The sequence below is a fragment of the Engraulis encrasicolus genome, chromosome 24 (assembly GCF_034702125.1).
Source record: "Engraulis encrasicolus isolate BLACKSEA-1 chromosome 24, IST_EnEncr_1.0, whole genome shotgun sequence".
Lineage (NCBI taxonomy): Eukaryota > Metazoa > Chordata > Actinopteri > Clupeiformes > Engraulidae > Engraulis > Engraulis encrasicolus.
In genome coordinates, this window is record NC_085880.1 from 38,177,778 (window position 1) to 38,205,277 (window position 27,500).

The 27,500-nt window shown below is 44.8% G+C and overlaps 1 protein-coding gene across 1 annotated transcript in view; it reads right to left on the reverse strand.

Annotated features, from left to right (window-relative positions):
• Positions 1 to 27,500, reverse strand: part of pdzd8 (PDZ domain containing 8) — a 99,441-nt gene that overhangs the window by 44,477 nt on the left and 27,464 nt on the right. The window contains exons 2-3 of the mRNA XM_063190964.1: positions 11,157 to 11,282; positions 3,283 to 3,385 (exon numbers count right to left, since the gene is read on the reverse strand). Of these exons, the coding sequence (XP_063047034.1) occupies positions 3,283 to 3,385; positions 11,157 to 11,282 (229 nt within the window). The remainder of the gene's footprint in view (positions 1 to 3,282; positions 3,386 to 11,156; positions 11,283 to 27,500) is intronic.

Sequence of the window (27,500 nt, forward strand, 5' to 3'; positions counted from 1 at the left end):
GCACCGCCCCATCTCAGTTGTATCCTTCTCAACGCCCCCCTAGGGCTCCCCAATGCCCCCGTAGAGCTACACAGCTCACCATTGAGAAAAACTACTCTTGCAGAACTACAAAGAGGAAGTCGATCTTTGCGCAGACTCGTGGAGAGGGGAAAAATAAATTCAGTAAATTCAGAAGTGCCTTTAAAACGACTAAATCTTCTGTTCTGTTGAAGCTACTTGTGCTTCTCATTACTGGTAGAGGAACACTTGCACAAAGAAAAGACGATTTCCAAACAAAAAAAGACAAGTTCCAAACCCACCCAAAGTTTCCTGCTTTCCCTGTCCGATAACATAGAACCTGGGCAATGTGGAGTTCCCACTCAGTTCCTGTTACCCTGGCCAAAGCAAACGTCTGATACCGGATGAGGACAAGTCTTAGAAAACAAAGATTACCGGTAGGCCGTGTTGTCAACACAGATGTTAAAGGAGCACTTCTGCCAATTTCAATATGCTGTTGTATTGCTCACGCTACTACCCTTGACTTGTCAGTACCCGGTAATGCTGCATTTTTCGGCTAAGCCCTTTCCGAGATCTGAGCTATTCTAATGGGGGCGGTCTTTGTTAACATTATAAACCTTCTTAACATAGGCCTACTCTAAATATTATCCCAAAGGGTATCGCTGTTTGCTAGTTGTCGTCTGATGTTGCATAACCTTTTGGATGTTATTGGGAATAAATAAAGATGTTTTTTAAAAAAGTAAACAAGTTCTGCCCCTATTACAATGACCAGGATCTTGGAAAGGGCTGAAGAAGAAAAAAAATATTCTCAGGTACTGACAAGTCCAGGGTAGTGTGAGCATTACAACTGCATGTCGGAATTGGCTGAAGTTATCCTTTACGGGAACAGAACAATTCCTAGACACCATTCACGTACGTTTTTACTTAGAATCCTTGGTTATTAACGTTGTGTTGAAAAGCTAGTCCCTCTAATACTATATCAAACTGAGCGAAAATCTGTTTCCTTTCTAACTAATTTGTCTGCAACAATTTGGCTATTTGAGAACTTCATTTACCAGAAAGTTATTCATATTATGTACAAGCCAACAAAATAAATATGCTTCCTTGTTCTCCTAAATCCAGAGCCGCAATGGCTCCTGTTGCATTAGAGAGGCACCTAAATGAATAAGCGCCACAGTGTCTGTGATGACGTGTGGCTGTGGTGGGTCTTGGTCGTGTTGTGCTAATAAAGAGTGCAATCTGTCTGGCATCTTTGACAGCAGTGCTACTCTTCAAGCTGGAAAGCTGGCAGCCTTTAGCCCGCACCAGGGCTGGACAGGGGGAGAAATAGGGCCCGGGTACTTTTGGCTAAATCCCACATTAAACCAGTTATGGTCAGTGGTTTGACATAAGGCTAGCAACCTTATTCTGTAAAAAAGTTATATGCTACGGAAACGGCAACAAAACACACCTCAAGATCTGACAGATCTAACTTTGTTGCTGCCCTATGCGCCGAATGGCGTGATGGGGTTAAGTAAGTAACTTTTGGCTAAAAGGGGCCCCTCATAATTAGCGGTGCAGAACTGACTCACCGAAATGTTATTTATTATTTATGTTTTTTTTTAAACATTTCTAAAAATAGGGGCCTATGAGGGTTGTGGGGCCCACCGGGAAATGCCTGCTATGCCAGCTGGCCAGTCCAGCCTTAGCACGCACGGCAATCAGCTGACGAGGCATCCCACCCATTACGTTACGCAGGAAAGGCATCAGCTTGGCTTAATTGCCATGAGACGGTAGACACTCCAGCATCCAGTCAACATTTGAATTCAGCACAGAACCTTAGAGGTGCACTGTGTAGGATTGTGGTCAGAGTAGGAACTGCAACTATGCTGCTCACTGAAACTGTGCTGCCTATTGCCAAATGTGATCTTTTCATGAATATGAACAGACACTAGCACTGCTCTGGTCGGCCTGACCAGTAAGTGAGATGCATTGACTTGGCTCCAGTGAAAGGAGAAGAGAGGAGAAATCGAGAGGTCTGAGGAGGAGAGAGAAGATTATGGAAGAGGTCTGAGGAGGAGAGAGGAGAATATGAAAGAGGAGGAGAGAGGAGAATATGGAAGAGGAGGAGAGTGGAGGAGAGAGGAGAATATAGAAGAGGAGGAGAGAAGAGATTATGGAAGAGGTCTGAGGAGGAGAGAGGAGAATATGAAAGAGGAGGAGAGAGGAGGAGAGAGGAGAATATGGAAGAGGAGGAGAGAGGAGGAGAGAGGAGAATATGGAAGAGGAGGAGAGTGGAGGAGAGAGGAGAATATGAAAGAGGAGGAGAGAGGAGAATATGGAAGAGGAGGAGAGTGGAGGAGAGAGGAGAATATAGAAGAGGAGGAGAGAGGAGGAAAGAGGAGGAAAGAGGAGAAGGAGAGAGGAGGAGAAAGGAAAGAGGAGGAGAGTGAAGGGAAGAGGGAAGAGGAGGAGAGAGGAGGAGAGAGGAGAATATAGAAGAGGAGGGGTAGGAGAATATGGCAGAGGAGGAGACAGGAGGAGAGAGGAGAATATGGAAGAGGAGGAGAGTGGAGGAGAGAGGAGAATATAGAAGAGGAGGAGAGAGGAGAATATGGAAGAGGAGGAGAGAGGAGGAGAGAGGAGAATATGGAAGAGGAGGAGAGAGGAGGAGAGAGGAGAATATGGAAGAGGAGGAGAGAGGAGCCATCCAGTCGTCTAGAGTAGTCCAGCTGCCTACACGTGAACTCTTTTGACAAATAGAAGCTTAGGGGCGCAGTGGCTCCATGAGCCAACAAGCTGTACCATTACACCGCAAACCCGGGTTCGATTCCGACCTGAGGTCCTTTGCCAACACCCCCCCTCTCTCACTAATTTCCTGTGCCACTCTCTCACTGTGCTGTCCTCAATAAAGACTTACATGTCTAAAAAACATATGAAGAGTTTTGTTACAAAATGAAACTTTTGCATTTTATTTATTATTGCAAATGACTGTTCAGACATACGTTCATCTATGTGTGAATTCTTGCCATTCAATTATTTTGAGAACATTTTGAGAACTTTTTAACCCTATTTAAAATGCATTTTGCAATGCAATGGTATGCGATCCCAAATACAAAAATGTAATTTTCCCAAAAAATGCTCCAAAATGGATATACGTTCTTTTGCAACAACGCTCTTCATATCATTGATAACATTCATGTTTTCCCATTTGTTAAGCACTCTGAGCTGCATGCCTTGTATGATATGGCGCTATACAAATACAGTTATTATTATCAAATATAAATATATGGGAGGATGACTGACCATCTTGATGGAGCTGCGCGTCTTCTCCTTCCATTCCCTCTGGCTCAGCTCAAAGGTGCAGTGGACGCGCGTCTCCCGGTCATACGAGCCCAGGATGAAGAGTCTGGCAAACACAACAAGGAAAAGAAAGAACAAGATTTTGAGAATCTTTTGAGAAAATGTTAGAAGCTGTTGATGCAATCATGCACGACAATACTGTGAACAGTTAAGTGCAGACAACACACGTAGGAGTTAGGAGGAATATTTGATAAGCAATACTTCTGGTTACACTACCACAAATCACACAAACACACAAACACACAAACACGCCAACACGTAAACACGCGCACGCACCTCTGAGACAGAAAAGTTGAACTTAAAATTAAACTGACACATTTGAATGCAAAATATTTCTTGTGTATAACATGTTTACCTTATTCTATCAAGTCTGGAGTATGGAGGAGCACAAGCATATTACAGATTAAGAAACAGGAAGTCTGATTTCTTAAGAAGATCTCATCCATTAAGACTGAAAAGAGGATATAAAAACAAAGGCATCTCACTCTGAGTCACGGCTCAAATTCAGCCATAGGCTTTGCTGCCCCCTGCTGTCTGATGGAGGTAACATCGGTGTGTAGAGGCAATGATAGGACAATAATACCAAATGGAAAATAAACTCACTAAAATATTTATGAACTTCTCTGGAGAACGGCTCCAATCCCAAATGCTTGTTGTTGGATTTTTTTTTTTTTGCTTGCCCTTTCAGTTACTTTCACATTCTCGATTCCTCTTTATTTAGTCTTGCATTCAGCCAACCAGCCAACTATTATACAACCTTTACCATACAGACAGAATATATTAATTTAATTTGAGGACAATGCATGGCTTAATTTTAAAACAGGTTTGAAGTCTTTTGATATGCCAAGTAGTAACTCACAGCTATGCAAGTTAGACCATCTATAAGAAAGTAGAAACCCTGCCATACACTGTCTGGCGAAAAAAAAATGGTCTCACACACACTGTGTATTTCCTTCAGACAATTTCATTGAACCAGCTCATCTTAATTACCTCAATCCTCCAGCCAGGTTGATGAGCTAATTAGTGAAATCACCTGAGTCAGTGGTTCCCAAACTTTTTCCCCCGGCGCACCCCCTGGTACATGTGGTATGTCTCAAGGGCCACTTACTTTGTGCCAATTTTTAAAAACACACATATCGGTCATTGCTCTATTGAGCGCGCACACCCCCTTGTGGCAGGCCGCGCACCCACAGGGGTACACGCACCCCAGTTTGGGAACCACTAGCCTAGGTGTTAGGAGGACAGGCAGAGGGATATCTGGCAGGACTTGTTCAATCCAGGTTGTCTGCTCCATCACACCATTTCATTATTACATGATCTTACCAAATACATATTATAAAGGCTGGGAGATAAATTATGAAGCCACCCTGTTCGTTTAGCCATGTCTCTCTCGTTTTGTGAAGTTGTAGCCTGAAATCTCAGTATTCTTGGTGAGGTATCGCCCTCTAGTGTCCAAAAGCTGGAACACACGCCTAACCTTCATCTGCCGGGGCCTATTCCACAAAGTTGTTTCAGGAGTAAACCCGGTTAAGTTAAGAGGTAAATCATCTAATAGAAGTCTAATAGAGTCTGGAGGCTACCTCTGAACTTAACCTGGTTTACTCCTGAACCAGCTTTGTAGCATCGGGCCCCAGGTCTGATTCTCACAAAGCATGGCATTCTCACAAAACTGGGCATCAGACCAAAAGCTGCCTAATCCACTCGAAACTCTCCAGGAAAAAGTCACTGAACAAAGCAGCTCAAATAAGCAAGGTGTGATAATCATGTTATGTATAACTTAACTCAACCAACTGTGAGTGTTAAAAGATTATTAAAAAGCAAACCATTCATCAGAAAAAAAATACTTTGAGAGAGTCATAAACTTTCGGCCTGCGGCAGACATTACCCAATTTCCCTCCTCCCGTGTTTTTTTTTTTTTTTAAGGAAACCCTTTTATTAGACAAAAACAAACAACTTCCCCAATCAGAGTTTAATAGGGCCTCTCTGAAGCATATGTATTAGGTTGGGCTACGTTTTCTGATCTCTCATTGGATTAAGGAGTCTATGGAGATCAGAAAGCGTAGCCCAAGTACCATGAACAGGGATGAGGGGGCATACATGCAGGGGCTCACACACCTTCACCACCATCCTAAGAGGACAAATCTAACAGCAGGAGGTATGACCAACCTGTCATTATTGGCAGGGAGGTCACACCTCCACAACAACATCAGCTGATTTTAAAGCATGTCACTCGTCAACATCACAGTGACCCTCTGCTGAATGTCAGGTAAAAGACGAAAACTTTTACATGTCTTAAGGCAAAAGAAAACCTAAAGTGTTTAACTCTCTGAAGCATGTTTGTCAACAGCATCATTGCCAGCAAGGCCACTGACAACCCCCCCCCCCCCCCCACTGTCAGCCTCTAGCCAGCAAGGCCACTGACAACCCCCCCCCCATCCCCCACCACCATATCTGCGACTGAACATTCCATCTGCACTACTATACTTGTGACTGAACTTTCAACCTGCACTAACTCAAAACATGCACACACACACACACACACACACACACACACACACACACACACACACACACACACACACACACACACACACACACACACACACACACACACACACACACACACACACACACACACACACACACACACACACACACACACACACACACACACACACACACACACACACACACACACACACACTGCTGCTGGTGTACTTGACAGACCTTTTTATATTTATTTTCTTCAAAATGCTACTATTACCATGTCAGAACGCTATAAAGGACTTTTTTTAGGAAAAGCACAAAAACACAACAAATACCTCTTAATGTATGTCCTCTACAAGTCTTCTGTTGTCCAGTCTTGCACTTTAAATGTCTGTATGAGCACTGTCTATGTCCATACTGTCTTAAGTCCATGTATAAGTACTGTCTATGTCTATACTGTCTATGTCCTTACCTTAATTAGTCTATGTCTGTATGGGAAAGCAAGAAATGTAATTTCAAATTCTTTGTATGACCAGTGCATGTAAAGAAATTGACAATAAAACCTACTTGACTTGACTTGACTTGAACTACGTCCCTACGAGAAACAGGGTCCAACACAGTCATTCACAGTAGCACTGACCCTCAATCTAGTTTGGCAGGGGGTTTGTGGAGTGCTTTCACAACCTGACTGAGAAGCACGTATCTGGATATTTTGAAAGCGCATATATTTTGGCCTCTCGTTTACACGTAAATGAATTTTTTGAATACGCATTTCAAAACTCTGATTCTAAAAATATCCCATTTAAGGGGGCTAAAACGTACACAATGGAGTTGTCATTGGTATCCACATGTCGTGTTTGCACGTAAACGGATAAAAAATATGCGCATTTAAAAATGTTGGCATACATGTAAGCAGCACCTGAAAAGGGCCAGTATTGTGAAACGTGGGACACCTGGCACATTGGGATCATGGTCCCAAAACACACCTGCACTCACTGAAAAGAGATGTGGGAGGGAGAAGAATAAGAAGAGAACAGACAACCTCTCATTGAAGTGAAATAAAAATGCATTTATTTACCGGTCCCTGGGTGGGCTACAGTAGTCCACACATATCTCTCTCACAGACACGCGCACGCACGCACGCACGCACGCACGCACGCACACACGCACGCACACGCACACGCACACGCACACGCACACGCACACGCACACGCACACGCACACACACACACACACACACACACACACACAATAACTTATTATAGGCCGGGCAGTGTGAATAATTCATGAGGGCAGCCCATGTGAATAGAGCTCCAATAGAGCTAGTTGCCAGTATAGCATGCATCCAGCCCACAGAGCCACACAATAGCAATAGCAGCATACCAGGCCCTGCTGCCCACAGAGCCACACAATAGCAATTGGGTGAAAGACGTGCAAAATGAAATTGTCATTCAGTGTAACGGATACCTTCTGCTGACTGTAAATTGTTTCAAGTGAATGGATGACAGCCGAGGCTTTCATGAATTCACTGGAAAAAAAATAACATAAAAAGAGTCATGTTTTTTACAGTTACAGTCAGCAGAATAGCAGAATAGCAATAGCAGAATAGCCCGGCCTGCTGCCTCTGCCTCACCTCACCTCACCTCACAAGCTCTAGTGCAGGGACTCCCAACCTTTTTCAACTTGGGGCCCACTTGAAATTCTGACTTGAAGTTCTTCAGGGCCCATCTTTGACCCAATAAACAATTCAACTGAAATATAAAGTCAACAGCAACACACAAATAATATTTGATTTTGATTTTTAGAAAATGATTTCGAGGCCCACTTGGAATACCTTCAGGGCCCAGCAGTGGGCCCCGGTCCACCGTTTGAAAATCACTGCTCTAGTGTGTCTAGTGTAGTAGGCCCTGCTGCCTCGCCTCACCTCACAAGCTACAGTGTCTAGTGTTTCCACTTTATCATGCCCACAGGCAAAACGCATCATCAATTGGAATATGCGGAGACACACACACACACACACACACACACACACACACACACACACACACACACACACACACACACACACACACACACACACACACACAGAGAGAGAGAGAGAGAGAGAGACACAGAGAGAGAGAGAGAGAGAGAGAGAGAGAGAGAGAGAGAGAGAGAGAGAGAGAGAGAGAACCTTGTGGTGTGTGTGTGTGTCCATAAGGGTGGGAAATGGTTCGGTACATTGCAAGGGAGTGTACTAGTGCTGCCAATAATGTAACAAATTGTGCATTTCATAAATGTGATTGTGTCATATGGCTGGGAATAAAAGGGATTTTTTTATAAGTGATGCAATGCGTTTTTAGGCCTACAATATGGCTGGATATCGCTCCTATTAACCAATTTTAGCCTGATGCTGCGTACCGGTATACTGTGCGTTGTTTGACCTTTGGCGCCTGAAGCGACATACAGTATTCACGCTCTTGAGATTTGAGTGTTTTTTTAAAGTTTTTTTTTAAGTGTGGTTATGTTACAGCTGAATGAACACATTCTAATACAAAATGAGGGTCCTAACTTTTAAATGCAACTTATTTCATGTTTTTACACATATGCTTCGGCAGCTGAGATATTTAGGTTTCAATAGGCAAAGGGCATTCAGAGGCTTAGGCATTCAGCAATCGTTTTTTGCAGGTGCCTTAGACTTAAATGGGCTAGGTTATAAATTGAGGAATTATGTGTTACATGTGTTACAGCAATGCCATCTGAATGACTGGGACAATGGCAGAAATGTGGGACACTGCAGTTGGCCTGGAACACAGCATAGTAGGGCTGTAACGATACACTCAACTCACGATTCGTGATCTACAGTTCAATACACCCCACGATTTCACGATTTGCCAATGTTATAGAATACAATTATGAATAAAACTATGATAGATCGTAGGTAAAATAAGTTACAACAGGCTACTAATGATTTCAAAAAGTTGAGATATAATAATGATGATGATTTTAAGCTTGGAAGCACAATCAATCACTTCATATCATGTGATAGTTTTCTGGACCGATCGTTAACAAAACTTTGAAAGGATGTATCACGATATTGCCTCCTTGTATCACGATACAGTATCGTGACTCTGTGTATCACGATTTCTTGGTTCGATACAACATTGTTACATCCCTACAGCACAGTGATGCTGCATGTGACAGTCGGACACACATGAAAGACTGGGACAAATGAAGCGACCAAAGCTTTGTAGCTCACCGGGAGCAAATGCAGGCAGCAATCTCGAAATTTGAGTAATGCGGTCAAACGTCTTTGTTTTTGCAAGAACCCTTGCTGCTGCATTTTTGATTAGTTGAAGCTGTTTGATGGTCTTTTTGGGGAGGCCTGTAAAAAGGCTATTGAAGCAATCAACCCTGACTGACATGATGTTGATAAGAGGTAAGCCGACAGACAGACAAAAATGACGACGTGACCAAATGACACTTCCGAAGATTATTTGGTCTGTGCTAGGAAAGGGAAATACCCTAACTGCATTACAGCCGGAACAAATTGTGTACAGATGAAGTCTAAAACACACACACACGCACACACACCTTCACTGTTCCAGAAATAGAATCAGGGTTGGTTTTCCTGTTGTGCAAGGTTTGCCTGACCATTTTGTGTGTTTTTTTTTGTAAATGAAGCAAGAATCCTATTCTGTTGATCACAACCTCAATCTTCACCATGCAATGCATTTGCTTGGACTGAGTTTTGGCTTGATTTATCACTAAGATGGCAATGACCAGGGTTCTAAATTAACACCAGCCAATCAGCTAAATACTGGTGAAATTTCAGTTTGGCTGGTAGAAAAGACTTACTAGCCACTTTGACCCATTAGTGTGTGTTTGGCTAGCTAGCAAGACTAACATCTACAAACCATTTTGTCTGCTGATGGGGGAAAAAGTGAATTTAGTGCCCTGGCTATGACTATGGATTATTCAAAAGCACTATGACTAAATTTGTACTAACAAATGAAATCGTGTGTACAGTACAGGATATCAACACTGGATTCATGGGGAAATCATGAAGGATGTTTTGCTGATGCTACGCCTCCAGCCAGGTGCCCCCAGCCTCTGCAAAGCAGCCATTGGGGGGCAAGAACATGGAAATCCTTGGGTGGGTTCCAATATGTGGACTCCCATCCTCGATCTGTGCTTGTGGCCTTGTATTTCGCTGACTCCCCGCCTTCGTGGAGCAAACAATTAAGTTTCCCCGCTGTCAACCTAGCCACAACAACTTCTGGGGGACTATTCTTCATTCACCATCCCGTTTGCAAATGAGAAAATGACATTGGAATTGAGGTGTTGCGAGTTATTGAAATACAATTCTGTTGTCTGTGTGTGACGTCATCAGGAGGCCACAAGGAGGCAAGTGAGCAAGGGAGGATGGGAGTTCGCATATTGGAATCCACTCCTTGAGCACACGCCTTCAAGTCGTCCAGGTGCAGGTGTAAGGCAAGGAAAGCTTCATCAATAGGTTAAGATCAGAAAACACTGCACTGTTCTTTTTTTCCTTAACAATATGTTAAACATGTCCCAGTGCGGCTTCAGGTTAAAGAGAAAAAAGAACAGAATCAAGTGTGCAGTGTTTTCTGAACTTTTCATATTGCTCAACTTTTTGGGGACTTTTCCCCATTCAACATCCTGACTGTGAATGAGAGAATGACCTTTGAATAATGTTTTTGCGAGATACTGAATAAAACTGTCGACAATAACGCCTTGCCTCAAATCACGAGGCCACAAGTAAATCTTTTTTTGTTTTGTTAATGTTTTTAAATGCCACCATCCCCTTTCCATCTTACAGGGCAACTATGGGTCAGCGGAGAGCAGCCATGAGTAAGCGGTTAGGGCGTCAGAATTGCATCCCAAAGGATGCCGGTTCAACTCCTGACCCGCCAGGTAAGTGGGGGGGGGGGAGTAATGAACCAGTGCTCTCCCCCCATCCTCCTCTATGACTGAGGTACCCTGAGCATGGTACCGTCCTGCTGCACTGCTCCCTTGGGGCGCCATTGGAGGCTGCCCCCTTGTATGGGTGAGGCATGAATACAATTTTGCTGTGTGCAGTGTGCACTTGGGTGCTGTTGAATGCTGTGTCACAATGACAATGGGAGTCGGAGTTTCCCAGGTGGGCTTTCGATTTCGCTTACCTGCTACATTCAACAAGTGTCACCCTGAGCCGTCCCTCCACCAACCGCATGAATACTGAATAAAAGTGTCGACAATAACGTCTTGCCTCGAATCACGAGGCCACAAGTAAATGTTTTTTTGTTTTGTTTATGTTTTTAAATGCCACCATCCCCATTCCATCTTACCTGCTACATTCAACGAGTGTCACCCTGAGCCGTCCCTCCACCAATCGCGTGTCCCCGATCGCCATGTCCTGGTCACACACCGAGGCCAGCGGAGGCTGCACTTGAAACGGGAAGAAGGGCTTGTACCTGCAACACACACCAGGAACCAGCTATGAGAACAGAGCAGAGCAGGAACACACACACACACTCACACATGACATAACCACATGTACACATGTGGCCGCACAAACACACACACACACAAACACACACACACACACACACACACACACACACACACACACACACACACACACACACACACACACACACACACACACACACACACACACGCATGCACACACACACACACAAACACACACACACACACACACGCACCGATCACTCTGGGCTTGTACCTGCAACACAGACCAGGAACTAGCAATGAGAACAGAACAGACACACACACTCAACCACAATCACTCGCTTCCACAACACACAAACAGAATTGCATGCATGCAGACACACATGTACCTGCATGTGTGTGGCCAGACGCATGCACGCACGCTCGCATGCACTATTATCATTATTTCATGAGAAAAATAACATGGCACAGAAAATGAGTGAAATAATGACAAAAATCGATTAATCATGATAATAACGATTAATCGATTATCTTGTGAATCGCCAGCTGTAGGATCGATGCATCGATACAAATCAGTCATTATTTACACCCCTAGTAAGGACCACATTTTGTTCCCCAGAAACCACCCCTTGTCTAATTTCCCCCACTTCGCAGGGACATTTGAACCCCACATGTAAAGCGGCACCAAATCACACACACGCGCGCATACACACACACGCACACACGCGCACGCGCGCGCACGCACGCACGCACGCACGCACACGCACGCGCACGCGCACACGCACACGCACGCGCACACGCACACGCACGCGCACGCGCACACACACGCGCACGCGCACACGCACGCACACGGACACACACGCACACACACGTAGGCACACACACACAGGCGCACACACGCACACACGCGATCACTCTACCCCCCCTACCCCCCAACCCCCAACAGTGGAAGATCCCTGCTGGACCGCACGATGTTCTTGATGGGCCATTTGTGGATTGCTATCAGATCTCACATGCAAACAAACACTTCCTGATAGCAGAGCAGAATGGAGATACCGGTAGCTGAACTGTGTGTGACTCTAGTCTACAGTAGGACAACACTGGCTGACCGGGATACAGGCCCAGAGACACGCCAATACAGTATGTGGCCAGACACAGGAAAATGGGGTGCAAGGCCCGGGAGAAAATTGAGTTAATCATCGATTCAGAGAGTGCATATTCTAGGATATTCTAGGATTTACAATGATACCGTACACATCCTTAATTTCCTTCGGGATTGATAAAATTCACTCTACTCTCTATACACATGACAAAACGGTAATGTCTGAAGAATGTTTGGCCTTTTCAATGTGCTTGCCAATTACATGTACTCTCATCAGTGTTCATGTCCTTAAGTCAAAAACAGAGAACTCAGCTCTACAAGTTTTTCTCACCCATACAGTAGAGAAGGCATTACGTTAACCCTCTTAAAGACAAAATGTATGCTTTTAGATAAGTCAATGCTGTTTTCTGAAGCATTGAGCTTCATTAAGACCTTAACATGCACATTCTGCAAAACAATGAAAACAACAAAAGAAATGGAAAAAAAAATGTATTGGTTAATTTCTCAGTTTCATTCTGAGAGACATGTGACTCTGCGATTGAAACCTGGTCACATATAGTCCAACATCCATAATTATTATATTACATTGCATTTACATTATTACATTACATTACATTGCATTTGGCAGACGCTTTATAACCAAAGCGACTTTCAAAAGAGGACATAATCATAACCAACATCGCTAGCACATACAATAATCCATAATCCATCAACTGTGGTGGGTGGGTGGTAGACTGGCTCTCACTCAGACCCTTCGTGCTTTGTACCTTTGTGTCAACTGTCTTGCTTAAAACAGACGGGAAACTACCGTTTGCATGAAATAGAGCAGACGGAATTGACTATTGGAAATTGACTATTTTCTTCCGGTTTCCAGATCTAGTCCCACCCCGCGCCATTGCTTCACTTCAGAAGAGAACCAGTGTTGCCAGATTGGGCGGTTTCCCTGCTTAGGATGGCCGTGTGCGCGGGAAAAATGGATTTTGGAGAAAAAAAAAGCCCAACTTTTGGCCATAGAAATCAATAGAATTGGGCGAATTGGGTAATTCCAGGTGGGTTTTGAGATTTTTTTGGGCTGGAAATCATCAGCCTCATCTGGCAACCCTGCCTAAGGTATCCCCTCTATTCAGTATCAGCATAGTAAATCCATCAACTGTGTCAGTTGGGGGTGGGTGGGTGGGCGTCTAGCTCTTCTCAGCAACTGAGCACTCTTTTTTTTTAATCTCCTTAATGGGAAGTGGGCTTTTAGGTCACGTTACACACCCAGAGTTTCTGCTTTCATTTTTATGATTACTCCCCAGCGGAGGTCGCAGGCAAGGTTAAATCCCGAGTTATCGACCGCGGATGAAACGGAAGCCATCATGCATCCGACCACCACATACACAGACACACACACACGACTATGACATGACATGTTGCTTTCACTGATGTGACTACCGTTTTGTTGAGAGAGCTAACTACGATAAACCACAAAACAATGTCCTTGCACTTGCAAGCTTTCACTGATGTGACACTGCTTCATTGATAACCACAAAATGTTATCCTACGATAAACCACAAAAAAAATTCTTGCACAAGAAACAAGCAAGCAAGGAAGCAAGCAGCAGGTTCACCACATGAGCTTGAGAACACGTCATGTGTGTGGAAGGGGAAACACTTGCTACTAGTCCCATGACACAGCTCAGGCATCCCAGCATGCTCTCTGGGCAATGCTATGGCCACAGGACAAGTCATGGGTTACAATGGGAGGTGTGTCATTGTATGTTGACCAGTCGTTACAATAGGAGGTTTGTTATTGTATGTATGCTGAACAGGTTCACCAGTGCCCTGGAAGGAAGCGTGCACTGCCCTGCCAGCTCCTTTGTGATTATTTGAAATCCCCCAGGAGTGCTCTCCATGGCTTTCACACACACACAAGGACACACACACACACACACACACACACACACACACACACACACACACACACACACACACACACACACACACACACACACACACACACACACACACACACACACACACACACAAGGACACACACACACACACACACACACACACACACGCACTGGAGTGACCTTGTGGACATAATAGTACACACACACACACACACACACACACACACACACACACACACACACACACACACACACACACACACACACACACACACACACACACACACACACACACACACACACACACACACACACACACACACAAGTGGAGTGACCTTGTGTACATAATAGTAGTGCGTAAGGCTTAAGCTGGCATTGTGCTTGTGTTGCATTAAAAAGAGAACCTTCTGGCAATCTGTGTGGTTTTAACCCTGAGATTTCCAGAGCACACATCCATTCACACTATCTAATGTAGGGTTTCTCAATGGGGGCGGTACAGCCCCCCAGGGGGCATTGGGGAGCTTTAGGGGGGCGTTCAGAAGGATACAGCTGAGAGGGGGCGGAGCTTAGTTGCCATTGGGGTGCATTAGTCCATTCACTATTTTAATACTAAGGGGGGGCATTGTCAGGCTTATGATGAGGTCAAGGGGGCATTGGGAGGCTTGAGATTAAGCCAAGGGGGCGTTTGTTCAAAAAAGGTTGAGAACCACCGATCTAATGTACTCACACTATCTAATGAAAACAAATACCTTTGTCTGTCTGTCTGTCTGCCTGTTGGAATGCTGTTACAGTGGCGTTTCACTTCTCAACAAGACCAGAAATATGTCAAGCATTTTCAACCGATGGAAAGAATGCATTCACAAGAGCTTGTCTTCTGCCTGTCGCACGGCATGCCTCAAGGTGCTGACTTGGAGCCTGCCCCAAAACACACCACCCACCACTGACCAACTGTGGCAGACTACATGTCTGTGTTTGGTTGTTCCTGTTGCATCGTAGCTAACTGGCTAACAAAAAAGGTAACACTTTACTTCGTGACTATGTCATAAGCATGTCATTACAGTGTCATAATAGTGTTATGCACATGTCATAAACATTATGTCCATGTCATAAACATTTTATGACTGTTGGCCTTAAGTGACATTCGGTTATGGCAAAGACAATTATGACATGCACATAATGTTTATGACTTATCTATGACTGTCATGACACTATTATGACATACTTATGACACCGGCGTCAAGTAAAGTGTTACCCAAAAGGATACAAAATCGCATTTGTCACTCACTAAATGCAAAGTGAAACAGGCCGTTGGTTAACTTCCAAAGACTACTTCAACCAGGATTTTTCTTCTCCCGCTTTTGTGTGTGTGTGTGTCTGTGTGTGTGTCTGTGTGTGTGTCTGTGTGTGTGTCTGTGTGTGTGTCTGTGTGTGTGTCTGTGTGTGTGTCTGTGTGTGTGTCTGTGTGTGTGTCTGTCTGTGTGTCTGTCTGTGTGTCTGTCTGTGTGTCTGTCTGTGTGTCTGTCTGTGTGTCTGTCTGTGTGTCTGTCTGTGTGTGTGTCTGTGTGTGTGTCTGTGTGTGTGTGTGTGTGTGTGTGGGGCGTTCTCTGTGTGTGTGTGTGTGTGGGGCGTTCTCTGTGTGTGTGTGTGTGTGTGTGTGTGTGTGTGTGTGTGTGTGTGTTGTGTGTGTGTGTGTGTGTGTGTGTGTGTGTGTGTGTGTGTGTGTGTGTGTGTGTGTGTGTGTGTGTGTGTGTGTGTGTGTGTGTGTGTGTGTGTGTGTGTGTGTGTGTAGCTCTCCTTTTGTGACGTGTAGGGGTACAGTATCTCTGCTTACTGATGATGTGTGTGTGTGTGTGTGTGTGTGTGTGTGTGTGTGTGTGTGTGTGTGTGTGTGTGTGTTTGTGTTGGGGTGGGGAGTGGGGGAGGTCTCTCCTCTCGTAACGTGACACACACATTTTGGGTGAAAACCCTTGTTCAGATGCGTCTGAAGAAGGGTTTTCGCCCGGAATGTTATACAATAAATAAATAAACAAATAAATGTAAAAGTGGGAGCAGACTTTTTTCATGTTTTATCCTGCTCAGAAGTTTTTGGATGTGTGGCCTTTAACCTACTCCTTTAACTCCTACTCCTGCCTGCTACTACCAACAATCAACATCCGTGCAATGGAGTGTGGAAGTAGCTCTTTAATCTCATCTTCACCTGATGCATCTCCGCTGGTGAATTTCCAGTGTTTAGTTTAGTTTTCTTTACTTTTGTGTGTGTGCTTGTGTGTTTTCAGTGGCATTTATGTCTTTATTTGATAGGACAGTAATAAGACTAAATTCTTTATATCATGCACCAGAGGCCAAGTAAGGTGGGTCTAAACTACGGGGCTGCACTTGAAAGCTAGCACATGTTTAGTAGTTAGTCATTTAGTTTTTCTATGGCAATGTAAACAAACAACTCCAAAACAGCGTCTCCAATAGCTCCAGTGACTTTCTTGACACGACTGCTGCACAGCAACAAACATCAATGTCAGTGTTGTTGCCACAAACATAAACATGGTTCCAGGAAGTCCATTTTTTAAGAGCGATTAGTGCGTCCCCAGGGTAATCTATGGCTCACTGAACTTCGCTCCAGGAAGTGAATCTCATAACTCCTCCATAACTCCTCTTCCAGAATAGTGGGTGCATTCCAATATGCGACCTTGCGTCTTCCACTTTTGCTTGTGGCCTCACCCCGCCTCCTGGCTCCGCCTCCGTGGAGAAAACAATTAAGTTTCCCAGCTGTCAGCCTGGCCAAAACAACTTTTGGGGGAGTATTCTTCATTCACCATCCAGTTTGCAAATGAGAAAATGACTGTACAATTGAGCTTTTGCGAGATATTGAAATATAATGCTGTTGTCAGTGATGTCATCATGACATGTTACTTCCTGATACGAGGCCACAAGCACAAGTGGAGGACTCAAGGTCTCAAATTGGAACGCACCCAGTGACCCCCACTGAGCCTGGTCAGTCAGCATGTCATTCCATTACCCTAGCTCCCGTCCTCGGACCTGTGCTTGTGGCCTCGCGCTTTGCTGACGCCCCGGCTCCAGCGTGGAGAGAACTATAAAGTTTACCCGCTGTCAGCCTAGCCACAACAACTTTTGGGGGACTTTTACCCCATTCAACACACCGATAGCAAATGAGAAAATTACCTTTGAATTGTGCTTTTGCGAGATATTGAATTAAACTTGTCGTGAATGACGTCTTGTGATGTTACCATGAGGCCACAAGCACAAGGGAGGACGAGAGTTAGGAAAATGGAAAGAACCGCTGGTGTCATCGCGTCGATATGCGCTTTCCATCAAGATGAGCTACCAAGCCATTACAGCACACTACAGTAAAGTATAGCGCCCCTGTCCTGTCGATATGAACTACCAAGCATTGACAGCACACTACAGTATAGCAGAGATTCTTGAAGTAAATAGAGATATGCCAATGTAATAGGTTGCTATGGGCACCTAACATGACCAGGTTCCGGTCTGCCTAAAGGGGCGTGTCATAATACTCCTAGCATTTATAGAACAGTCCTTAGGTCTGCCTAGGTCTGCCTAAAGGGGGATTTCCCCCCTCCTCCCCCTTGCAATAATAGAACCCGGAAACAATGGGCCAATGGAACCTCTCTCTCTCTCTACTCTCTCTGGTAATAGCGCCCCTGTCCTGTCGATATGAACTACACAAGCATTTACAGCGCACTACAGCATAGTATAGCGCCCCTGTCCTGTCGATATGAGCTACCAAGCCATTACAGCACACTACAGTAAAGTATAGCGCCCCTGTCCTGTCGATATGAACTACCAAGCATTGACAGCACACTACAGTAGCACTACTCTGGGTTAGAGTTAGGGTTAGGTTTTGGGCGAAAAAGTCCATCTTGAGAGACCATTTGTGTTTGTGGTGGGTTGTCTGGGCTGTGGTTGGGGGTCAATTTGACGTTGATGTGCTACCTGTGGATGTGCTTGCTCCTTTAGTGCTGTGATGCTGATGTTATGAACGCTCTAAAAAAAGAAAAAAAGAAAGATCAACACCACCACCTCCAACATCGCCACATCCGGACCAGAACTGGGTCACAGACGGGAGATCTGGCAGGACTTCCACTGTCAGACTGCCTCTGGTAGCGAGCCGCTTTGCTCTCGGCCCAGGAGAGGAGAGGAGAGGAAGGCCTAATTTTGTCAAAGCGACGCTGGGTCCCCTTCAGACATTACTATCTGTAATTAGGACTATAAATAGCTCAGCCAGGATGTTGAGCAGGTTTGAGCTATATAGCCCCTCTGCTCTATTCCTAGGCTCTGAGGTGATAAGGACAAAATCATAATATTTTTTTCAGAAAGTGCGCTCAACTCCCAACTGTTTTTTACAAGGTCGTCGGGTGCAAGCAAACAGCAAAGTTCATATTTAGTAGAAAAGCAGCACTCTCAGGTGTAAATTCTTGTATATTATTCTAGTGGGTTAGCATGACAGACAGACGTCAGACGCTGAAGAAGGCTTAGGCCGAAACACCTGTCTGTCATGCTAACTCGCTAGAATAAAATACAAGAATTACACCCTATAGTGCGGAGTTTCTACTAAATAAAGACAAAAGAAGACTAATCGTGGTGAAAGAACACTAATCGTGATCTTCTGCTGCTTGAAATAACAGAAATAAGTTCTACATGCATCAATGAGCAACTATGCTTGTACGGCAAATACTGGACCCCAGGATCCCATGTGTGAAGAAAAATGAGTAAAAATGAAAAATGGGTAATTGTCATAATATTATGTGTAGCATTTTGTAAGTTTCATGCTTTCCATGTGGGCATTAAAGTACCATGTTAAGTTCAAAACACCTTTGATTGTGTATTATAAATGCATTAGAAGTGTATGGCTACATGCCTGGATTATAAAAGTAGCTCCCAAAACAGACAAAATGGCCCTAAAGAAACAAAAACAACAGGTAACAGGTATTGAATGTTGCTGAATATTGAATATTGTATGTTTTTTTGTAGATCAAGGAAGAGGAAAACTTTGTGGAAATGATCCTATACTGTATACCCCCATGTGTAAACCCTGATAAAGCATTATGTTCACACTCTTGGCAAAATAACATTGGCATTGGCATTTCATTTCGTCACTGCAGCCAGGGCAATGATGCTGCCAGCAGAAGGTCCAGTCACACTCGCACGCACGCGCACACACACGCACGCACGCACGCACGCACGCACGCACGCACACACGCAAACACACACACACACACACACACACATAGGGCACACACACGCACGCACGCACGCACGCACGCACACACAGCAGTGTGAATGGGACTGCTACACCAGCGCTAACCACAAACAACATTCATCCTTCCTGCACTGGACTTCTCGTCCCCTCAGAGAGAGAGAGGGGGGGGGTAGAGAGGGGGAGAAAAAGAGAGAGGGGATAGAGAGAGAGAGAGAGAGAGAGAGAGAGAGAGAGAGAGAGAGAGAGAGAGAGAGAGAGAGAGAGAGAGAGAGAGAGAGAGAGAGAGAGAGAGAGAGAGGGAACTGCTGAGTGTGTGTGTGTGTGTTATTAGAGAGAGAGAGAGAGAGAGAGAGAGAGAGAGAGAGAGCGAGGGAGAGAGAAAGAGAGAGAGAGAGCGAGGGAGAGAGAAAGAGAGGGAGAAAAAGAGAGAGGGGGGGAGATAAAGAAAGAGAGAGAGAGAGAACAGTAGGAGGAACTGGGTGTGCGCATGGGGACAGACTACCCTGCAGACTGCAGTAGGGCTCCATGCCAGATACAGCAGAGAGAATGAAAGGGGCCTTATTAGGACTGCTGATGTATAGGGGCCAGTGGTCGCTATAGACAGCCATGCAAGAGAGGGAGAGAGGTCAGAAACAGAGAAAGAGAGTGACTGGGTGTGAATGAGAATGAGGGTGTGTAAGGGAGAGAGAGAGAGAGAGAGAGAGAGAGAGAGAGAGAGAGAGAGAGAGAGAGAGAGAGAGAGAGAGAGAGAGAGAGAGAGAGAGAGCGAGAGAGCGAGAGAGCGAGAGAGCGAGAGAGCGAGAGAGAGAGCATGTGCACGAGAAAGAGAGTGTGTGTGAGAGAGAGAGAGAGAGAGTCAGAGAGTGAGAGAGCAAGTGAGAGATCGAGAGTGCACGAGAGAGAGTAAGAAAGAGGGAGAGAGACAGAGGGAGGGAGAGAGAGAGAGAGCATGGGAGAAAGAGAGAGGGAGAGACAGAGAGAGAGAGAGACAGAGAGCCTGGGAGAAAGAGAGAGAGAGAGAGAGAGAGAGTCAGAGAGTGAGAGAGCAAGTGAGAGATCGAGAGTGCACAAGAGAGAGAGTAAGAAAGAGGGAGAGAGACAGAGGGAGGGAGAGACAGAGAGCCTGGGAGAAAGAGAGAGAGAGAGAGAGAGAGAGAGAGAGAGACCGTGACAGAGACAGAGACAGAGAAACAGAGAAAGCCTGGGAGAGGAAGAGAGAAAGCAAGAGGAAGTAACTGGAAACAAAAGGCCTTTCCCAAAGACGTGACTCACAGTCTGCATGACAATCAGAAAGAAGGAGAGGGACGACTGAGAAAGTAGGAGAGAGAACAGGGGACGACTGAGAAAGAGGGAGAGAGGAGAGAGGCCGACTGAGAAAGAAGAAGAGAAGGATGGCTGAGAAAAGACTGAGAGAAGGACGGCTGAGAAAGTACAATAGCAGAGAGGGCCAACTGAGAAAGAAGGCGAGAGGAGAGGGCCGACTGAGAAAGTACAGTAGGAGAGAGGGAACACTGAGAAAGTAGAGGAGAGGGACGACTGAGAAAGAGGGAGAGAGGGACGGCTGAGAAAAGAAGGAGAGAGGAGAGGGCCGGCTGAGAAAGGAGGAGAGAGGGAACACTCAGAAATTAGAGGAGAGGGACGGCTTGAAAGAGGGAGGGAGGGACGACTGAGAAAGAAGGAGAAAGGAGGAGAGAGGAGTGACTGAGAAAGGAGGAGAGAGGGACGGCTGAGAGAGTAGGAGAGAGGGCCAACTGAGAAAGGAGGAGAGAGGGAACACTGAGAAAGTAGAGGAGAGGGAACACTGAGAAAGAAGGAGAGAGGAGGAGAAAAGGACAGCTGAGAAAGAAGGAGAGAGGAGAGGGTCGACTGAGAAAAGAAGGAGAGAGGGCCAACTGAGAAAGGAGGAGAGAGGAGAGGGCCCACTGAGAAAAGAAGGAGAGAGACACGGCTGAGAAAGGAGGAGAGAGGGCCGACTGATAAAAGAAGGAGAGAGGGGAGGGCCGACTGAGAAAAGCCAGTAGGGAAGTTTCAAAAGTCACACTGAGACTACAAATACTCACACTACACACAAACAATCCTTGGGATTGACTGGGAATATCACTGGCCTATCTGTCATCGCTGTGTCTGACACAATGTCGATACGTAATAGAGCATAAGTGATGTCATCTAAGCCAGGGTGCAACAGAAGCTTTTAAAACAACACCAAATGATTTCTGCTCTTTGATAACTCTATTACAGGCTGTCCTTAATTAGAAATGACAAGTAAAAGGCTCTCTCAAAGGCTCGCTCATCCTAACGGCGGTGTGGTGGTGACGCAGGTGGTAGAGGACCCGTTCGGCAACCCAAAGGTTGCAGGTTCGAGCCCCGCTCGACCTGACCCCGTCATTGTGTCCTTGAGCAAGATGCTTAAGTTACCAGTGCTTTACACTAACTTTTTCGCTTACCAGCCATTTTGGCTAGTGGTTTTCCTGACTCACTAGCCATTGGGCCTTTTCACTAGCCATAATTTTCTTAACCATCATAGCAGCTTTAATGAATTATATAATAGGCTGTAATAATGTAATGTAGGATAATATAACATAATATAACATAAAATAAATAATATAATATAATATAATATAATATAATATAATATAATATAATATAATATAATATAATATAATATAGCCTAATATAATATAGGCCTAATATAATATAATATAATATAATATAATATAATATAATATAATATAATATAATATAATATAATATAATATAGGGCCTAATAACTAGAATTGTTGTTAACTGGTCCATGCATGCATGCATGCTATAAGAACAGATTAACTTATCTGAGGAATGGCATAGCCGTGCAGAAACACCAAGCACCGTGTTGTGGAAGGGCACAAATGTAAGCTACATGAGAGCAAAATATTTCCGTCTTTGATCTGAAGGGCACTTTCGATGCGCAAAGTAGATAGTGCAAAGTCATTGCCAAGCTTCGCATGTACTCGGTCATGGATGTGGAATAACACCTCTTCTGGAATATTTTCTCATAAAAGTAGGCTATCTAATAGAAGGCACACACATATGCGGCCGGTAACTACAGAAGGAGCTACGACTTCCTTTCATTCCGTTTAATATTGAGTTGTTTAAAATATAAACGGACGCAAGGCAAGATGGGCACATGCGAAGGGACATGGGACATGATTTTGTGAAGGCTACTACTGCGCGTTGTTTAAGCCCCGTTTGACAGTCGGGAACAACGGCACAAGAAACATGGAGGAATATTAAGGTATGAAGACATACAGGCAAATCAGAAAATGATTTAAAACGAACATTATTAATGCCGCATGTGTCCTTGTCTTATCACTGCGCTAATTAGTCTCAAGACTTTCACAAGACTGAGGTGTTCTCCTCTCGCCTTGGTCATTTTAATGTCCACTACTACTATGCATTGTACCAATGACAGATCCCAAAACAGGTCAGTTGAGATGAACTTCGCTACTTTATTTTCACGTGAAGGTTTTCAGTGACATTTCCAAACGCGCGCTGATGTGCCGGTAGGCAGCTCGCTGCTGCCACTCATATTCGCAAGACTAGCTCTATCAGATTCCTCTCGTGCTTGAGACACAGGTGACACGTGACACAGGTGCTTCATGGGTATTGTAGGCTCGCGAAATCGCATTGCATTGCGTTTGTAGCAAAGACGGTCCGAGGGAAAAAAACTACAAAATGCGGTGCCTCATCATTTAGAATAGTGACGGACCCGCCAGAATGGCTAGTGAACCTTCGGTATCTACTAGCCAACGCCGACTTTCACCCGCATTTGGCTACCTGGCGTGTGTTAGTGTTAAGCCCTGTGCTTAACGCCTAGTTGCTCCTGGTGGCAGGATGGTACCCTGCGTGGCAGTCATGGCCACTGGTCACTGTAAATGTGAGTGTGAATGGGTGAATGCAAGGTATACAATGTAAAAGCGCTTTGAGTGCTCGAAGGAGTGGAAAGGTGCCATACAAATGCAGTCCACTTACCAATTACCATAACCTAAGGTTCTAGCGGAGGGCAGCTAGGCAAGTTCAGGGGTGCATTTCTCAAAAGAGAAGTTGTTAGCCTGTTAGCAACTTCGGTAGTTGTCAATGGGAAAATGCATTGAAAACAGCAAAGTAGCTAATGGAGTAAGCAACTTTGGTTTGGAGAAATGCACCCCGGAAGTGCAGGTCAGTGAGTGTCAAGGTGATGCCTCACTGAAATGATGGGATAGTCCAGTAGGTAATCCAAATATGGAAGAATCGCTTGAGGGGCTTCTTCTCCTCTCTTCCTGGTTGCTTCTTCAGCCAAGGTTTCCCAGTGGTATGACATGGGATGCAAAGATGGGACTGTGTGTGTACTGACAAACTGCTTAAAGTAGATTCAACTATTATTGCATTACGCAACACTTTAAGCAGACACTTGCTCTGCATTGACAAGCTACAGATGATGTCAAGGAACACGTGCAGTGCTGCCATGTTACAGGAAAATGTCTGTGATTGTAGATAGTAATTATATAAATGAACACTCTTGGGGAAAAAAGTGCTCAAAAGCTTCAAAAACCAACTTCCAAAGCTGGTAGTTTATTCAGGCCTTCTTACTCGGTTTGATTTTACCTGCACTTTTATGCTGCTTGCATTCCCCAACAGTAACTGGAGTCATTTCTTGCAGGCCGACTACTACTAAAAAAGCAATACCACGGATGATGAAAATGTCAACACAGTACAGATTTTGAACCGTGTAATATAACCTATCCGTCTGCTGCATAGGTCAACAGCAAACACAAAAGCAATTCTCCCAATCTTCTGCTGCATTGCGGCTATAGGCCTAAATGTTACCTTTTTGTGGTCCACCAGGTCTATCATCATCAGCAACAAACATAGCCCTGCTACACCCTGCCCTACAAAGGCAAAGTGCAGTAACTACATATTTTGTCAAAATTGAGCTTAACACCTCCTTTATCTTGTGACAAAACCGTATGGTCCAAATGTGTCCCATTTTAGAGATATTGCTATATCAAATTAGCAGTAACTACAATATCTAAACTAATACCAATACTTCGAAGGCCTTTTTTTGTATTCTTTGGGGGCTTTTCAGCCTTTATTGGTTTTTGTGAGACAGGATAGTGAAGGAGAGACAGGAGGTGAGCTGGGAGAGAGAGATGGGGAAGGACCGGCAAAGGATCCCTACCGGGAATCGAACCTGGGTCGGCCGAGTGGTAAACGTGTGCCCTACTATATCAGCCACGGTAGGGCCTTGAAGGCCTTTTTTATCGGTTTCAATGTTGGCGTAGTTACTGCACTTCAACTTTGTAGGGCCGTATAGTGTACCATAAAGTTAAGGAGATTTATGCGAGTTGGTAGATTTGGATAAGCCCTCACAATGTACAATACCATGAAGTCATGAAGTTCAGTCTGAGAAGCGGTTTACACGTATATGGATATTTATGTATGTACGTGTTCAGTCTGAGCTCCCAAATAAACCACTTCATCATGGGTCTGGTTAATGAACTACATTTCCATAGTGACAGGATCATGAAGTCACTTCCTGACTTTCGAGCGATAAAGCTCAAGGCTTATCGGACTGATAAACCTTCTTTTAATGCTTTACACTTTCTTTAACTGTATTAAAGAGCAGACAGATGCTGGTCATAGAAAACATTCCCCATGGAATGACTATTGGGTTTTTTTTACCCCGCTGTTATACCATTTTCTTTCCTTGCTTTTGAACATTCTCCGGTACCCCCTTAGTAAAGATGGGTTTGCAGGGGAAACAGCTTTTCAGCGCAGCGCTTCAAAAGGTCAATTTAAAGTGGGGGAGGCGAGAGAGCGAAGGAGGAGAGAGAGAAAAGAGAGATAGAAAAATAGAGAGAGAGAGAGAGAGAGAGAGAGAGGGGAGGGAGAGAGAGAGAGAGAGAGAGAGAGAGAGAGAGAGAGCGAGAGCGATAGAGAGCTATGGAGACGGCAGATAACGGCCTGATGACGATGGCACCGATTAGCCAGATCACACACACACACACACACACACACACACACACACACACACACACACACACACACACACACACACACACACACACACACACACACACACACACACACACACACACACACACACACACACTGGCCCTGACACATCTGACGTTTAGACCCCCTGTCCAAGCACAAGACGTGCAGACGCGGCCGATCGTTTACAAGCAGACACCATTAGCACTGCATTAAAAATTCATGACAGCGCAATGAGCGCATACAAACACGCACGACAAACTACACACACACACAAACACAATACACAGACACACGCACACGCACACAATACACACACACACACACACACACGCAATACACACACAATACACACACACACACCTGCCTACAAACCTCAACACACACACATGCACGCACGCACGCACGCACGCACGTACGCACGCACGCACGCACGCACACACACACACACACACACACACACACACACAAGCCTTTTTGGCCCACACATATCCCATCCTCCCGCGCCGGCCGCGTGCTGTAATTAGTCTTTAAGAGGCCCCCTCTCTGACAACTCGTGGGCAGGATAGCTTGTGGTGTGTATGTCTGGAGCCGTATGTCACATCACCATTTATTACTCACATGAAAACTTAATGAACTCCACTGACCACACACACACCATTCAGGACACACTGGCCCGACTGTCTTGTCTATGGGTGCCTGCTCAGGGTTGCCAGATGAGGCTGATGATTTCCAGCCCAAATAATTCTCGAAACCCGCCTGGAAGCACTAAATCCCGCCAAATTCTTTTGATTTCTATGGCCAAAAATTGGGCGTTTTTTTTTCTCCATAATCCATTTTTTCCTGCACACGGCCATCCTAAGCAGCCCAATTTGGGTGGGAAACCACCCAATCTGGCAACACTGGCCCTGCTTCACAGGCTGCTAATAGTATACTGCCCTAATTACGAATTCAAAACGCAGAAACTACTACTACATGGTTTGTCAAAATTGAGTTTTGAATGAAAGTGGTCTTCAGAACACCTAATTTATAGCCTGGGAAAATCCCATGCTGCCTTGCACAATCGTTCCTAATCTCACTTGTGATTAGGTCTGGTGGTAATCAGGCAACCTCATTTATCTTGTGACAAAACGTTATGGTCCAAATGTGTTCCGTTTTAGAGATATTGCAATTTCACATATCTTGACATTCAGCTGGTGATTGGACAGCGCAGAAAATTCTTACTTGTTATCAATAATAAAGTCATTTTAGCGATACGCGATCACGATTTCGATACATTTTTGATATATTGTGCAGCCCTACTTTGAAGGCCCTTTTTCAGTTTCAGTGCTGGTGTAGTTATTGCACTTTGCATTTGTACTGTAGGGTCGCTAACAGGTCACCTCAGTTTGGCTGCTCCGATCGCTCCACTCCGCTATGCAAACGAGATAAGAGAGGAGGTCACGCTCTGATATCATTACAGGCACCTTTAAAACTAATACGATTTTCCAAGTGAGTCCCACGCTGCTGATGAGATTCCACACCACCACCACCACCACCACCACCGCCACGTCGTCTGTGCTCAGTGGTGGACGAAGTAAAAGTAAAAGTACTTTCGTGGTGTAATCACAACAGTAGCACATGATATTACATAGCTGTTACACCGTTTACTCCATTTTACCTACCTATTGAGATAGACTTTGTTATTACTGAAAAACAATAAAAACCTAACAAGGACCCACCACAAACTCAACCCAACCTGTGCAGAATCAGCTTATTGTAAGACAGGTACATTTGGTCTACTTTTTACTCAGATAAGTTACCGGTGTTTCTTTTTTTTACTTTTACTTTTACTTTGTCCACCACTGGCTGTGCTGAAGTCTAGCAGAGCATGCTTTTAGGTTCAGAAGGCATTGGTATTTAAGTTTTATTAGGATCCCCATGAGCTGATTGTTACACATCAACTACTCTTCCTGGGGTACACAGAGGGGTGGCCTTGA